Raw genomic sequence first — 14,356 nt, forward strand, 5'->3', positions numbered from 1 at the left:
GTGGAGGAATCCTGTCGTGAGGTGAGAGAACACAATCAGAACTTTCCCTGAGACAAAACACAAATTGAAGACCATGAAGAAGCCTCGGGACTCAAAAAAGGAAGAGATTGTAACCCAAATAAGCCATGAGAACATTCATAGGTTCCTCTTTCACCATTAAAGTTGTCAAAAAAAGCCGGAAGGACACGCAAAAGAGATGAAAGACCTAGAGATTGTACGCATGATGATCACGTGATGAGATCAGTTAGCTGGCACTAAACGGTCTGTAACATCATTACGTTAGTGACATTGTTGATTGTACGCTTCACCACGCTGCTCCAACTGGGATGTTGTCTCTGGAACTCTACTAAGAGGGAAGAGGACGAGGGCAGCGCCTATCATCCTATAGAAGGGTGAGCCCGTTTGGTTTCATAGGAGACCAAACATACCGTAATGTATTTTCAAGAAAGGAAATGTTCACGATATGAAACCTCCTGTCAAGAACACATTGTACTAGGATCGTCTTCAGAGTGGATACATTCCCGGTACGTACTGGTGAATTTCTCAACATCCTTCGAAATACTGACGTTAGTGAAGCATCTCGGAGATATCTTGAGGCAAGAAAGTAAAGAGGGCAGATGCTTATCACCTGACCAGTATTAAGTATCAAACTGTATTCTTGGAGAAGGAAACGATTCTGGTACAATACCTCTCATGCCTCACATTCAAGGCGAGAATATACTAGGTGCATAGGAAGATTTTGATACGTAAGTGTAGAATGCAGAGAAGCAGATGACAGGTGCCCACTGACTCAAACCTTACGATCAGTGAAGCGTAAGTGCGAGGTGTCCGTGCGCCTGGAATCAAATCACGTAAGGGCCGATGATGTGGAGACCAAGCACATTGAGGCCAATGAGAGTGCGTATCCCAGATGTGTGATGTCGGTGAGGATGAAGTCTATGACTAGACCGTCTGGCAAAGTTATCATGCTCATGTTTCTCGATTGTGAACTCAGAGCGCATGGATTCCAGGTGCACGTAGATCACAGGTCTGCATCGAGGGACATTCAGTAGGAGACAGATAGTCTGCTGATGTTCCCACACTCATGTATGTATATCAAACATGGAGACTAAGAGAGTGGATCTCAGGTATGCATGGATCTTAGGTGGGTGTGAATCTCATGCGGACGTGGAGTCTAGGTGCAAGTAAAAGCAGTTCATACCGAGTTTGTAAACTTTGAGAGCTGTCTTAGTGATGGAGTTGAGATGGTCTGCTTCGGTCCTCAGGTTACTCATGTGAGGGAGGAGCTCAATCATCACAATCCTTCTTGGTGGTGATTTTGTCAACTCAAGAACTGTCAGATGAGCAGCAAAATGAGTGTGCCAGAAGTATGTCTGAACTATCTAGCTACTGAAAATAAAGCAGGAACTCAGCAGCCTATTGAGTGGGTGGGGCTTACCTGCCACACTCTGGCTAACCACCACCTGGTCATTAAGTTATAACAGGATTATCCAGCTTTGCTGCAAGCATACTCACTATTACAGGACGAAGAATTTCATTTTTGTAGGAACAAATTGGCAATGTGACTCAAGGGTATGAATCATCAAAACATATTAAGAATTATCTACTGCAGAATGCAGTTTCTATATTAATAGAAAAATGTTATTTTCATTAGTAAAATAAATTTTTGAATATACTTACCCGATAATCATGTAGCTGTCAACTCTGTTGCCGACAGAAATCTACGGTCGGGATACGCCAGCGATCGCTATACAGGTGGGGTGAACACCACAGCGCCATCTGTGGTCAGGTACTCCAGTACTTCTTGTCAACACCACCTCAATTTTTTCCTCGGTCCACTGGTTCTCTATGGGGAGGAAGGGTGGGTCAATTAAATCATGATTATCGGGTAAGTATATTCAAAAATTTATTTTACTAATGAAAATAACATTTTTCAATATTAATCTTACCCGATAATCATGTAGCTGATTCACACCCAGGGTGGTGGGTGGAGACCAGCATACATGTTAACAAAGAAGCTAAGTATCCCGTATTTTATTTTATTAGTTATTCAAAAATAACATAAAATAAATAAGTACCTGGTAAGGAAGACGACTTGAACCATTACTCTGCCTTTATTAAGTACATCTTCCTTACTGAGCGTAGCGGTCCTCTTAGGATGCTGAACGACTCTTAGGTGCTGAAGTATAAAGGGCTGCAACCCATACTAAAGGACCTCATCACAACCTTTAACCTCGGCGCTTCTCAAGAAAGAATTGACCACCCGCCAAATCAACAAGGATGTGGAAGGCTTCTTAGCCGACCGTACAACCCATAAAAAGTATTCAAGAGAAAGGTTAAAAAGGTTATGGGATTATGGGAATGTAGTGGCTGAGCCCCCGCCTACTACTGCATTCGTTGCTACGAATGGTCCCAGGGTGTAGCAGTTCTCGTAAAGAGACTGGACATCTTTGAGATAGAATGATGCGAACACTGACTTGCTTCTCCAATAGGTTGCATCCATAACACTCTGCAGAGAACGGTTCTGTTTGAGGGCCACTGAAGTAGCCACAGCTCTCACTTCATGTGTCCTTACCTTCAGCAAAGCAAGGTCTTCTTCCTTCAGATGAGAATGTGCTTCCCTAATCAGGAGCCTGAATAGGTAAGAAACTGAGTTCTTAGACCTTGGAAGAGAAGGCTTCTTGATAGCACACCATAAGGCTTCTGATTGTCCTCGTAAAGGTTATGACCTTTTTAGATAGTACCTAAGAGCTCTAACTGGGCAAAGTACTCTCTCCAGTTCGTCCCCCACCAAGTTGGACAGGCTTGGGATCTCGAACGACTTAGGCCAAGGACGTGAAGGAAGCTCGTTTTAGCAAAAAACCGAGCTGCAAGGAACATGTAGCCGTTTCAGATGTGAAAACTATGTTCCTGCTGAAGGCGTGGATCTCACTTACTCTTTTAGCTGTTGTCAAGCACACGAGGAAAAGAGTTTTTAATGTGAGGTCCTTAAAAGAGGCTGATTGGAGAGGTTCAAATCTTGATGACATAAGGAACCTTAGGACCACGTCTAGATTCCAGCCTGGAGTGGACAACCGACGTTCCTTTGAGGTCTCAAAAGACCTAAGGAGGTCCTGTAGATCTTTGTTGGTGGAAAGATCCAAGCCTCTGTGGCGGAAAACCGCTGCCAACATACTTCTGTAACCCTTAATCGTAGGAGCTGAAAGGGATCTTACGTTCCTTAGATGTAACAGGAAGTCAGCAATCTGGGTTACAGTGGTACTGGATGAGGAAACTGCATTGGCCTTGTACCAGCTTCGGAAGACTTCCCCTTTAGACTGATAGACTCTGAGAGTGGATGTCCTCCTTGCTCTGGCAATCGCTCTGGCTGCCTCCTTCGAAAAGCCCCTAGCTCTTGAGAGTCTTTCGAAAGTCTGAAGGCAGTCAGACGAAGAGCGTGGAGGTTTGGATGTACCTTCTTTACGTGAGGTAGACGTAGAAGGTCCACTCCTAGAGGAAGAGTCCTGGGAATGTCGACCAGCCATTGCAGTACCTCTATGAACCATTCTCTCGCGGGCCAGAGCGGAGCCAACCAACGTCAGCCGTGTCCCTTTGCGAGAGGAGAACTTCTGAAGTACCCTGTTGACAATCTTGAACGGCAGGAATGCATACAGGTCGAGATGGGACCAATCCAGCAGAAAAGCATCCACGTGAACTGCTGCTGGGTCTGGAATCGGAGAACAATACAACGGGAGCCTCTAGGTTATCGAGGTAGCGAACAGATCTATGGTTGGCTGACCCCACAGGGCCCAAAGTCTGCTGCAAACATTCTTGTGAAGGGTCCACTCTGTGGGGATGACCTGACCCTTCCGGCTAAGGCGATCTGCCATGACATTCATATCGCCCTGAATGAACCTCGTTACCAGCGTGAGCTTTCGATCTTTTAACCAGATGAGGAGGTCCCTTGCGATCTAGAACAACTTCCACAAATGAGTCCCTCCCTGCTTGGAGATGTAAGCCAAGGCTGTGGTGTTGTCAGATTCCACCTCCACCACCTTGTTAAGCTGGAGGGACTTGAAGTTTATCAAGGCCAGATGAACCGCCAACAGCTCCTTGCAATAGATGTGAAGTGTCCTTAGCTCCTGATTCCATGTTCCCGAGCATTCCTGTCCGTCCAAAGTCGCACCCCAGCCCGTGTCTGATGCGTCAGAGAAGAGACGGCGGTCGGGTTTTTGAACAGCCAAAGGTAGACTTCCTTGAGAAGAAAGCTGTTCTTTCACCACGTGAGAGTAGACCTCCTCTCTTCGGAAACAGGAACCGAGATCGTCTCTAGCGTCATGTCCTTTATCCAGTGAGCCGCTAGATGATACTGAAGGGGGCGGAGGAGGCGTCTCCCTAACTCGATGAACAGGGCCAGCGATGAAAGTGTCCCTGTTAGACTCATCCACTACCTGACTGAGCATCGGTTCCTTCTCAGCATGCTCTGGATGCAATCTAGGGCTTAGTAGATCATTGGGGCCGACGGAAAAGCCCGAAAAGCTCGACTCTGAAGATCCATACCCAGGTAGACAATGGTCTGGGATGGGACGAGCTGGGACTCCTCAAAATTGACCAGGAGGCCCAGTTCCTTGGTCAGATCCATAGTCCATCTGAGAATCTCCAGACAGCGACGACTTGTGGGAGCTCTTAAAAGCTAGTCGTCTGACGGAGCCGGACACAAGATCATGGTACTGCTGCACAGTCTGTGAACTGTCAACCATGGGGAAGCGAGGAAGTACCGCGACAACCCGAAGCTGTCTAGACTGTCTGGGTCGTACAGACAACTCCTTATCGGGTTGCTGAGGTTGCCGCACTGCGTCACAACAAGTCACTTCTGCTGGTTGTTGAACGTCTTCCCAGTGACACACTGACTCCGTAAACAAAAAATCCTCTAACAAGGACTAAGCTTGGACTGCATGTCTTGCAACAAAGCTCAAGGTTTATGGGAGCCGGTGTGGTAACAGACGGGGTTAGCGACTGAAGTGGAACCATTACCCTCCCTGGAAGCATGTTATGCTTAAATAAAAGTCCATAGGAGGCTAAGCAGCTAAAGGCTCCTCTCCAAATGACAGAGTCCTCAAGGGAATATCAGAAGGAGGGAGAATAGCACTTTCTCATCTACAGGAACCATATCCGAGAAAAGCTAAGTTCTCTCAGTGAGGGTTTCACTGGTGCAAAAGCAGCAGACTAGAAGGCAACGTTATGAAACTGCTTGACAGTCTAGTGAGTTGGCAACAACCAAAGATGTGTGACTGAGGAGCATGCGGTAAGGTATGCAGAGCATGCTGTATGCAGAGCATGCTGTATGTAGAGCATGCTGTAAGGTAAGCAGAGCATGTTGCATGGCGTGCGGCTTATGCTGCATGGGATGAGGCTCATGCTGCATGGTATGAGGCTCATGCTGCATGGGATGAGGCTCATGCTGCAAGGGATGAGGCTCATGCCGCATGCGTTGAGGAGGATGCCGCATAGCATGAGGCTCCTGCCTCATGGGTTGAGGCGGTTGCCACATAGCATGAGGCTCCTGCCTCATGGTTTGAGGAGGATGCCGCATAGCATAAGGCTCCTCATAGCATGAGACTCCTGCCTCATGGGTTGAGGAGGATGCCGCATAGCATGAGGCTCCTGCCTCATGGGTTGAGGAGGATGCCGCATAGCATGAGGCTGCCTCATGGGTAGAGGAGGTTGCCGCATAGCATGAGGCTCCTGCCTCATGGGTTGAGGAGGATGCCGCATAGCATGAGGCTCCTGCCTCATGGTTTGAGGAGGATGCCGCATAGCATGAGGCTCCTGTGAGGTTCCTGCCTCAAGAGTTGCGTCTGCCTCAAGGGTTGAGGAGGTAGCTGCGCAGAGAGAGGCTCATGCTGTGAAGAATGCGGTTGCTGCATGCGTTGAGGCGGCTGCCTCATAGCATGAGGTTCCTGCCTCAAGAGTTGCGTCTGCCTCAAGGGTTGAGGAGGTGGCTGCGCAGAGAGAGGCTCTTGCCTCAAGAGTTGAGGTTCTTGCCTCAAGAGTTGAGGTTCTTGCCTCAAGAGTTGAGGCTCTTGCCTCAAGAGTTGAGGCTCTTGCCTCAAGAGTTGAGGTTCTTGCCTCAAGAGTTGAGGTTCTTGCCTCAAGAGTTGAGGCTCTTGCCTCAAGAGTTGAGGTTCTTGCCTCAAGAGTTGAGGCTCTTGCCTCAAGAGTTGAGGTTCTTGCCTCAAGAGTTGAGGTTCTTGCCTCAAGAGTTGAGGTTCTTGCCTCAAGAGTTGAGGCTCTTGCCTCAAGAGTTGAGGTTCTTGCCTCAAGAGTTGAGGCTCTTGCCTCAAGAGTTGAGGTTCTTGCCTCAAGAGTTGAGGCTCTTGCCTCAAGAGTTGAGGCGGTTGCCGCATAGCATGAGGCTCCTGCCTCAAGGAAAGTGGAGGTTGCTGCATAGCGCTGGTACCTGGCAACTCCCAATGCGGCAGCTCACGCATGGAGGCAGGAGGAGCCTCAACATCATACGTCTGGCAGGGTGGACTGCGCAGAGGTGGAGGAGCGCTCGCAGGAGGAGGTGTGCTAACCTTCTCTGCCTGAAACTCCTGCATCAACACCGCAAGCTGAGACTGCATTGTCTGCAGCATAGACCACTAGAGTTTAAGAAAGACAACAACAAACGGAGCTACTGTCCGTTGAGACTGAGGGTCTAAAACAGCTGGTGCGGCAACAGACGGAGTTACTGCCTGTTGCGATACCACCTTGCCTCTCTGGGAGGTGTGCAGTTGTCGTACTGCAGCAAGTCCGAACTGACCCAGTGCTAATGGCACCACCTAGGAGTTGGACTTGCGCGGAAGGGACCGACTTGCACTTAAAAGCTGCAAGATTTGGTCCATGGTTTCTGCGGGAAACCTCTTCCGCAGACGAGGAATAAAAGGGCTCTCTCGTCTTTGTGTGGGTGGGGTGATCACGTCGGCAACGTGTGTAGATACACCCGAAACCACGGAGGGAAACGTCTGTTCGTCGATCAAGGCCTGATGAACCCATAAGTCCTTCGACATTACTTCTCCCCTGGGCTTGGGAGCTTGTAAGAGGTCCCAGACTAGGCGAACAACTGGCACGAACAGACCAACCCTCGAACTCAACACTGTAACACTTTGCGCTTATCACTTTATCACTTTTGATTTTCTGTTTGCACTTATTTCACTGAACTCGAAACTTTAAGTGGTTTGTACCTGAAACACGCAATTCTATCCTTCATTAAAAGTTAGTAATTGCGAAAACAGTATTACAATGTAACAGAAAAACATAATGAAAGATAAATAATTCAGTGGCTGGAAAAGAGACTAAACACTAGATCAAATAAACTACGTTTAAAATCTCTCACCGCATAAAGCCTGAGAACAAGAATAAAACTCTAGAAACGTTTACCTTCTTCCCCTAAAGAGACTAGGGAGAAGAGCAAAAACGATAACAACGTTACCCGCTTGAACGAAACGTTTATCCTCCTCTTTCTCCCTCCGTCTCTATCTCTCTCTCTCTCTCTCTTGAATTAGAACCTGAGAGATGAGCCCAATTATATATATCGTTAAAACATATTATTGTTAAAGGAAAAAAACTGAAAGATTTCCCAAATAAAAAGTTCCTTTATTGGAATTAAAACCATTTAAGCTAAGAAAGAATGAACAAAACGCTAGAATCGGTTTACTCTTACTGCAACGTGACACCGTGAATACTCCTCTCTATCGTAACGATAGAGCGCAAGTTGAACGTTCTGAACGTCAACAACTGCAGAGACAAAACAAAACGTTAGTTCAACTTTGAAAACAGTACGAGACTATCAAAGAATTTCTTTCAAAAACATTAAAATAGCATAATATGTTAACAGGTAAAAACGAAATGACGGGCTCAATGTTAATTAACTTCGGTTCCAAGAAAAGACCGCCTACTATTAGGAAAGGTCGAATATAAACAAATATAAAAATTAATTTTAATAAGTTTATAATAAAAGGAAGTTAATCGAAGAGGCCTATAAAAGGCGGAGAGATATAAAATAAATCTATAACTTTTGTTAAGCAAAATTAAGAAAGAGAGTCTATACTCTCTTCGACACCAACACTTCCGTCTAAGGGAAGGGTCGGCCATTTAAAAGTGAAAGAGAGTTCATACTCTCTTCGTCACCATAATTAAATCAAATTAATTCCAAAAGCTAGCTAAGCTAATGATAAAACTTCCTGAATAGCGAAAGCTAAACTCTAGAGCAAATACATCACCAAATCGTGAGCAATAACTCCAGAATCAACAGCGTATCCATGTAGGTCTAGCCGGAGGCACGACAGAGGAAAAATTGAGGTGGTGTTGACAAGAAGTACTGGAGTACCTGACCACAGATGGCGCTGTGGTGTTCACCCCCACCTGTATAGCGATCGCTGGCGTATCCCGACCGTAGATTTCTGTCGGCAACAGAGTTGACAGCTACATGATTATCGGGTAAGATTAATATTGAAAATTGCATATTATTACAAACGTATTGAAAGAATTATTGAATCAACACCTTTAAAACATCCTGACACAATCATGTTATAGCCTTTCGTAATGAAAAGCTATAACATGCATACAAAAAAGGGTTAAACAAGAGATTACATTTTCACAATTTATTTTTATCCAGGAGGGACTGAATTCAGAACATTATAGAAAAACAATTACAATGTACCTGAAAGCCCCAAATATCACCCTTCTTATGATATTGTCTTCTTTACCTTAACTCTTAGCAAATGAAAATACCAATCAAGATAATTATCTCCAATCTTATCATGAACACCAAATATCCATTTACAAACTTTTAAAATTACATACCTTTGTTTCATTACGAATTCCATAGCCACACATGATGTCATAATTCATCTGAAAATTATAAATCAAATTATTATATTAGAAAATACAAAACAAATTTAAATAAAAAATTAAGTCATAAATCCTTAAGTACATTATTCTATATTTTTCCTGACTATACAAACTAAAGACCTTTAATGGGAGTATGACTTCAGTGTAACTTGGAACAGTCCCTGAATTGTTACCGAGGTGGTTATATCTATTGATGGGTGGTGCGAGGAAGCCCAGCCAACTTGTTAGTCAGAGACTAGCACTTTTGATCTTATCATTATCATAATTATAACTAGCTAAGCTACAACCCTATTTGGAAAAGCAGAATGCTATAAGTGTCCCATATTTTTGCTGTCTTTTCCCGGGCAAAACTGCATCTCTCTGCTCATCTCTATTTATATTCTGGAAAGAGAAATCAATAAATACCCACAAAAAAACTGTGAGAGGTAGCAACAATACATCCGTACTGGTGGACGGCTCTTCCCCCAATACAGAACCACCAGCCAGTAGTTATAATTACCTTGTTTATAAATCAATAGTCAATCCAGCTAGATGATGGTTTAATAATGTGTAAGAACAAAAACTACTTTAAAATCTCACAACCATTCCTTAAAAGACCTTATAATAATTCAACAATAATTCAAATCTTGCTTGAATATACAGTACAGAACGAAGAATGCTAGTCATTTTTTTTAAACATACAGTACAGTTTAATATATTTGCAATAGCTATAATAAGCTCTCTAGTTCACAATTTGTTGAACTCTACACGTTTGATTTTATGGCATTAGGATCTTGCGGCAAAGCGCTGGAGGTAACGAGGAAATTTAGCACAGAGATGCAACTGAGCAAATATAATAGTTGCACTATGAAATAAAAGTTAAAAGAAGTTGGACCGAAAGACAGTGTAAAATATGTTATTTTCATTAGTAAAATAAATTTTTGAATATACTTACCCGATAATCATGTAGCTGTCAACTCCGTTGCCCGACAGAATTCTACGGAAGGGATACGCCAGCGATCGCTATACAAGAGGGGGGTGTACTCACAAGCGCCACCTGTGGCCAGGTACTGCAGTACTTCTTGTTGACACCACCTCAATTTTTCCTCGGTCCACTGGTTCTATGGGGAGGAAGGGTGGGTCAATTAAATCATGATTATCGGGTAAGTATATTCAAAAATTTATTTTACTAATGAAAATAACATTTTTCAATATTAAACTTACCCGATAATCATGTAGCTGATTCACACCCAGGGAGGTGGGTGAAAACCAGTGTACAAGTATATCAAGAAGCTAAGTATCCCGTATTTCATATTATCAGTTATTCAAAATAACAATGAAATTACAAGTACCTGGTAAGGAAGTCGACTTGAGCCATTACTCTGCCTTAAATAAGTTCGTCTTCCTTACTGAGCGCAGCGTTCCTCTTAGGAGGCTGAACAACTCTAAGGTGCTGAAGTATCAAGGGCTGCAACCCATACTAAAGGACCTCATCACAACCTTTAACCTCGGCGCTTCTCAAGAAAGAATTGACCACCCGCCAAATCAACAAGGATGTGGAAGGCTTCTTAGCCGACCGTACAACCCATAAAAAGTATTCAAGAGAAAGGTTAAAAGGTTATGGGATTAAGGGAATGTAGTGGCTGAGCCCTCGCCTACTACTGCATTCGTTGCTACGAATGGTCCCAGGGTGTAGCAGTACTCGTAAAGAGACTGGACATCTTTGAGATAGAATGATGCGAACACTGACTTGCTTCTCCAATAGGTTGCATCCATAACACTCTGCAGAGAACGGTTCTGTTTGAAGGCCACTGAAGTAGCCACAGCTCCCACTTCATGTGTCCTTACCTTCAGCAAAGCAAGGTCTTCTTCCTTCAGATGAGAATGTGCTTCCCTAATCAGAAGCCTGAATAGTAAGAAACTGAGTTCTTAGAACTTGGAAAAGAAGGTTTCTTGATAGCACACCATAAGGCTTCTGATTGTCCTCGTAAAGGTTAAGACCTTTTTAGATAGTACCTAAGAGCTCTAACTGGGCAAAGTACTCTCTCCAGTTCATTCCCCACCAATTTGGACAGGCTTGGGATCTCGAACGACTTAGGCCAAGGACGTGAAGGAAGCTCGTTTAGCAAAAACCGAGCTGCAAGGAACATGTAGCCGTTTCAGATGTGAAAACAATGATCCTGCTGAAGGCGTGGATCTCACTTACTCTTTTAGCTGTTGTCAAGCATACGAGGAAAAGAGTTTTTAATGTGAGGTCCTAAAAAGAGGCTGATTGGAGAGGTTCAAATCTTGATGACATAAGGAACCTTAGGACCACGTCTAGATTCCAGCCTGGAGTGGACAACTGACGTTCCTTTGAGGTCTCAAAAGACCTAGGGAGGTCCTGTAGATCTTTGTTGGTGGAAAGATCCAAGCCTCTGTGGCGGAAAACCGCTGCCAACATACTTCTGTAACCCTTGATCGTAGGAGCTGAAAGGGATCTTACTTTCCTTAGATGTAACAGGAAGTCAGCAATCTGGGTTACAGTGGTACTGGTTGAGGAAACTGCATTGGTCTTGTACCAGCTACGGAAGACTTCCCCTTGAGACTGATAGATTCTGAGAGTGGATGTTCTCCTTGCTCTGGCAATCGCTCTGGTTGCCTCCTTCGAAAGGCCCCTAGCTCTTGAGAGTCTTTCGAAAGTCTGAAGGCAGTCAGACGAAGAGCGTGGAGGTTTGGGTGTACCTTCTTTACGTGAGGTTGACGTAGAAGGTTCACTCCTAGAGGAAGAGTCCTGGGAATGTCGACCAGCCATTGCAGTACCTCTATGAACCATTCTCTCGCGGGCCAGAGCGGAGCCAACCCACGTCAGCCGTGTCCCTTTGCGAGAGGAGAACTTCTGAAGTACCCTGTTGACAATCTTGAACGGCGGGAATGCATACAGGTCGAGATGGGACCAATCCAGCAGAAAAGCATCCACGTGAACTGCTGCTGGGTCTGGAATCGGAGAACAATACAACAGGAGTCTCTAGGTTATCGAGGTAGCGAACAGATCTATGGTTGGCTGACCCCACAGGGCCCAAAGTCTGCTGCAAACACTCTTGTGAAGGGTCCACTCTGTGGGGATGACCTGACCCTTCCGGCTGAGGCGATCTGCCATGACATTCATACCGCCCTGAATGAACCTCGTTACCAGCGTGAGCTTTCGATCTTTTGACCAGATGAGGAGGTCCCTTGCGATCTAGAACAACTTCCACGAAAGAGTCCCTCCCTGCTTGAAGATGTAAGCCAGGGCTGTGGTGTTGTCAGAGTCCACCTCCACCACCTTGTTAAGCTGGAGGGACTTGAAGTTTATCAAGGCCAGAAGAACCGCCAACAACTCCTTGCAATTGATGTGAAGTGTCCTTTGCTCCTGATTCCATGTTCCCGAGCATTCCTGTCCGTCCAAAGTCGCACTCCAGCCCGTGTCTGATGCGTCCGAGAGGAGACGGCGGTCGGGTTTCTGAACAGCCAAATGTAGACTTCCTTGAGAAGAAAGCTGTTCTTACACCACGCGAGAGAAGACCTTCTCTCTTCGGAAACAGGAACTGAGACCGTCTCTAGCGTCATGTCCTTTATCCAGTGAGCAGCTAGATGATACTGAAGGGGGGGGAGGTGGAGTCTCCCTAACACGATGAACAGGGCCAGCGATGAAAGTGTCCCTGTTAGACTCATCCACTACCTGACTGAGCATCGGTTCCTTCTCAGCATGCTCTGGATGCATTCTAGGGCTTGGAAGATCCTTGGGGCCGACGGAAAAGCCCGAAAAGCTAGACTCTGAAGATCCATACCCAGGTAGACAATGGTCTGGGATGGGACGAGCTGAGACTCCTCAAAATTGACCAGGAGGCCCAGTTCCTTGGTCAGATCCATAGTCCATCTGAGAATCTCCAGACAGCGACGACTTGTGGGAGCCCTTAAAAGCCAGTCGTCTGACGGAGCCGGACACAAGATCATGGTACTGCTGCACAGTCTGTGAACTGTCAACCATGGGGAAGCGAGGAAGTACAGTGACAACCCGAAGCTGTCTAGACTGTCTGGGTCGTACAGACAACTCCTTATCGGGTTGCTGAGGTTGCCGCACTGCGTCACAACAAGTCACTTCTGCTGGTTGTTGAACGTCTTCCCAGTGACACACTGACTCCGTAAACAAATAAAATCCTCTAACAAGGACTAAGCTTGGACTGCATGTCTTGCAACACAGCTCAAGGTCTATGGGAGCAGGTGTGGTAACAGACGGGGTTAGCGACTGAAGTGGAACCATTACCTTCCCTGGAAGCATGTTATGCTTAAATAAAAGTCCATAACCATTACCTTCCCTGGAAGCATGTTATGCTTAAATAAAAGTCCATAGGAGGCTACGCAGCTAAAGGCTCCTCTCCAAATGACAGAGTCCTCAAGGGAATATCAGAAGGAGGGAGAAAAGCACTTTCTCATCTACAGGGACCATATCCGAGAAAAGCTAAGTTCTCTCAGTGAGGGTTTCACTGGTGCAAAAGCAGCAGACTAGAAGGCAACGTTATGAAACTGCTTGACAGTCTAGTGAGGTGGCAACAACCAAAGATGTGTGACTGAGAAGCATGCGGTAAGGTATGCAGAGCATGCTGTATGCAGATCATGCTGTATGTAGAGCATGCTGTAAGAGAAGCAGAGCATGTTGCATGGCGTGTAACATTTCTCAGAAATTCCATGACCAGTGCTAGATTGAGTAATATCGCATTACTGTCCATTGAAAGTGCACGTGCCGAGGGAATTGATTTAGACTGTTTTGTTGATGAATTTGATAGCCGGCATGATAATCGTAGAATTAAGCTGCACTAAATATACGATCTATAATCTACTTCACCTCAGGACAGGGAAACTCGTCCTGTTGGCAACACTGCATTACTTCATGCATGTTGCATGGGGTTTTAATATCAACATAATATTTACATTACATTCATAACTCATGATTCATTTTTGTTTTGAAGATATTTTGCCATATTTGCGATTTGTTAAAAATATATTGCAAGGAATACATATATATTTTTTATTTAAGTAATACGAATAACCTCCATTATCATAATGTTTGTGTAGGCATACATGTATATGATAACAAATGCAAGTTATGAAAGTAATGAGGTGTTATTATTGTCATTTGTTATTTCAAAGTTGAATGGGAAGAGGCTCAAGTTGAGGAGAAAGTGGCAGATGCATGCGTTGAGGTGGCTGACTCATAGCATGAGGTTCCTGCCTCAAGAGTTGCGCTTGCCTCAAGGGTTGAGGTGGCTGCGCAGAGAGAGGCTCTTGACTCACGAGTTGAGGTTCTTGAGGTGTGAGCTGCGAGAGTTGAGGTAGCGGCTGCGCAGAACGCAGTTCCTGTCTCACGAGTTGAGGTTCCTGAGGAGCTAGCCTCAAGAGTTGAGGCTCTCGCCTTGAGGAAAGTTGAGGTAGCAGCTGCGAGAGCTGAGGTGGCTGCCTCAAGGATGGTAGAGGTTGTCGTACC

At 45.3% G+C, this 14,356-nt stretch overlaps 1 protein-coding gene across 1 annotated transcript in view; it reads right to left on the reverse strand.

The window, feature by feature from the left end:
- LOC137634902 (tetraspanin-33-like) overlaps window positions 1-14,356 on the reverse strand; it is a 74,473-nt gene that overhangs the window by 21,049 nt on the left and 39,068 nt on the right. Inside the window, exon 5 of the mRNA XM_068367448.1 lies at window positions 8,827-8,874. Within this exon, the coding sequence (XP_068223549.1) occupies window positions 8,827-8,874 (48 nt within the window). The remainder of the gene's footprint in view (window positions 1-8,826; window positions 8,875-14,356) is intronic.

Source organism: Palaemon carinicauda, chromosome 45 (genome assembly GCF_036898095.1).
Source record: "Palaemon carinicauda isolate YSFRI2023 chromosome 45, ASM3689809v2, whole genome shotgun sequence".
In the NCBI taxonomy this organism is placed as follows: Eukaryota; Metazoa; Arthropoda; class Malacostraca; order Decapoda; family Palaemonidae; genus Palaemon; species Palaemon carinicauda.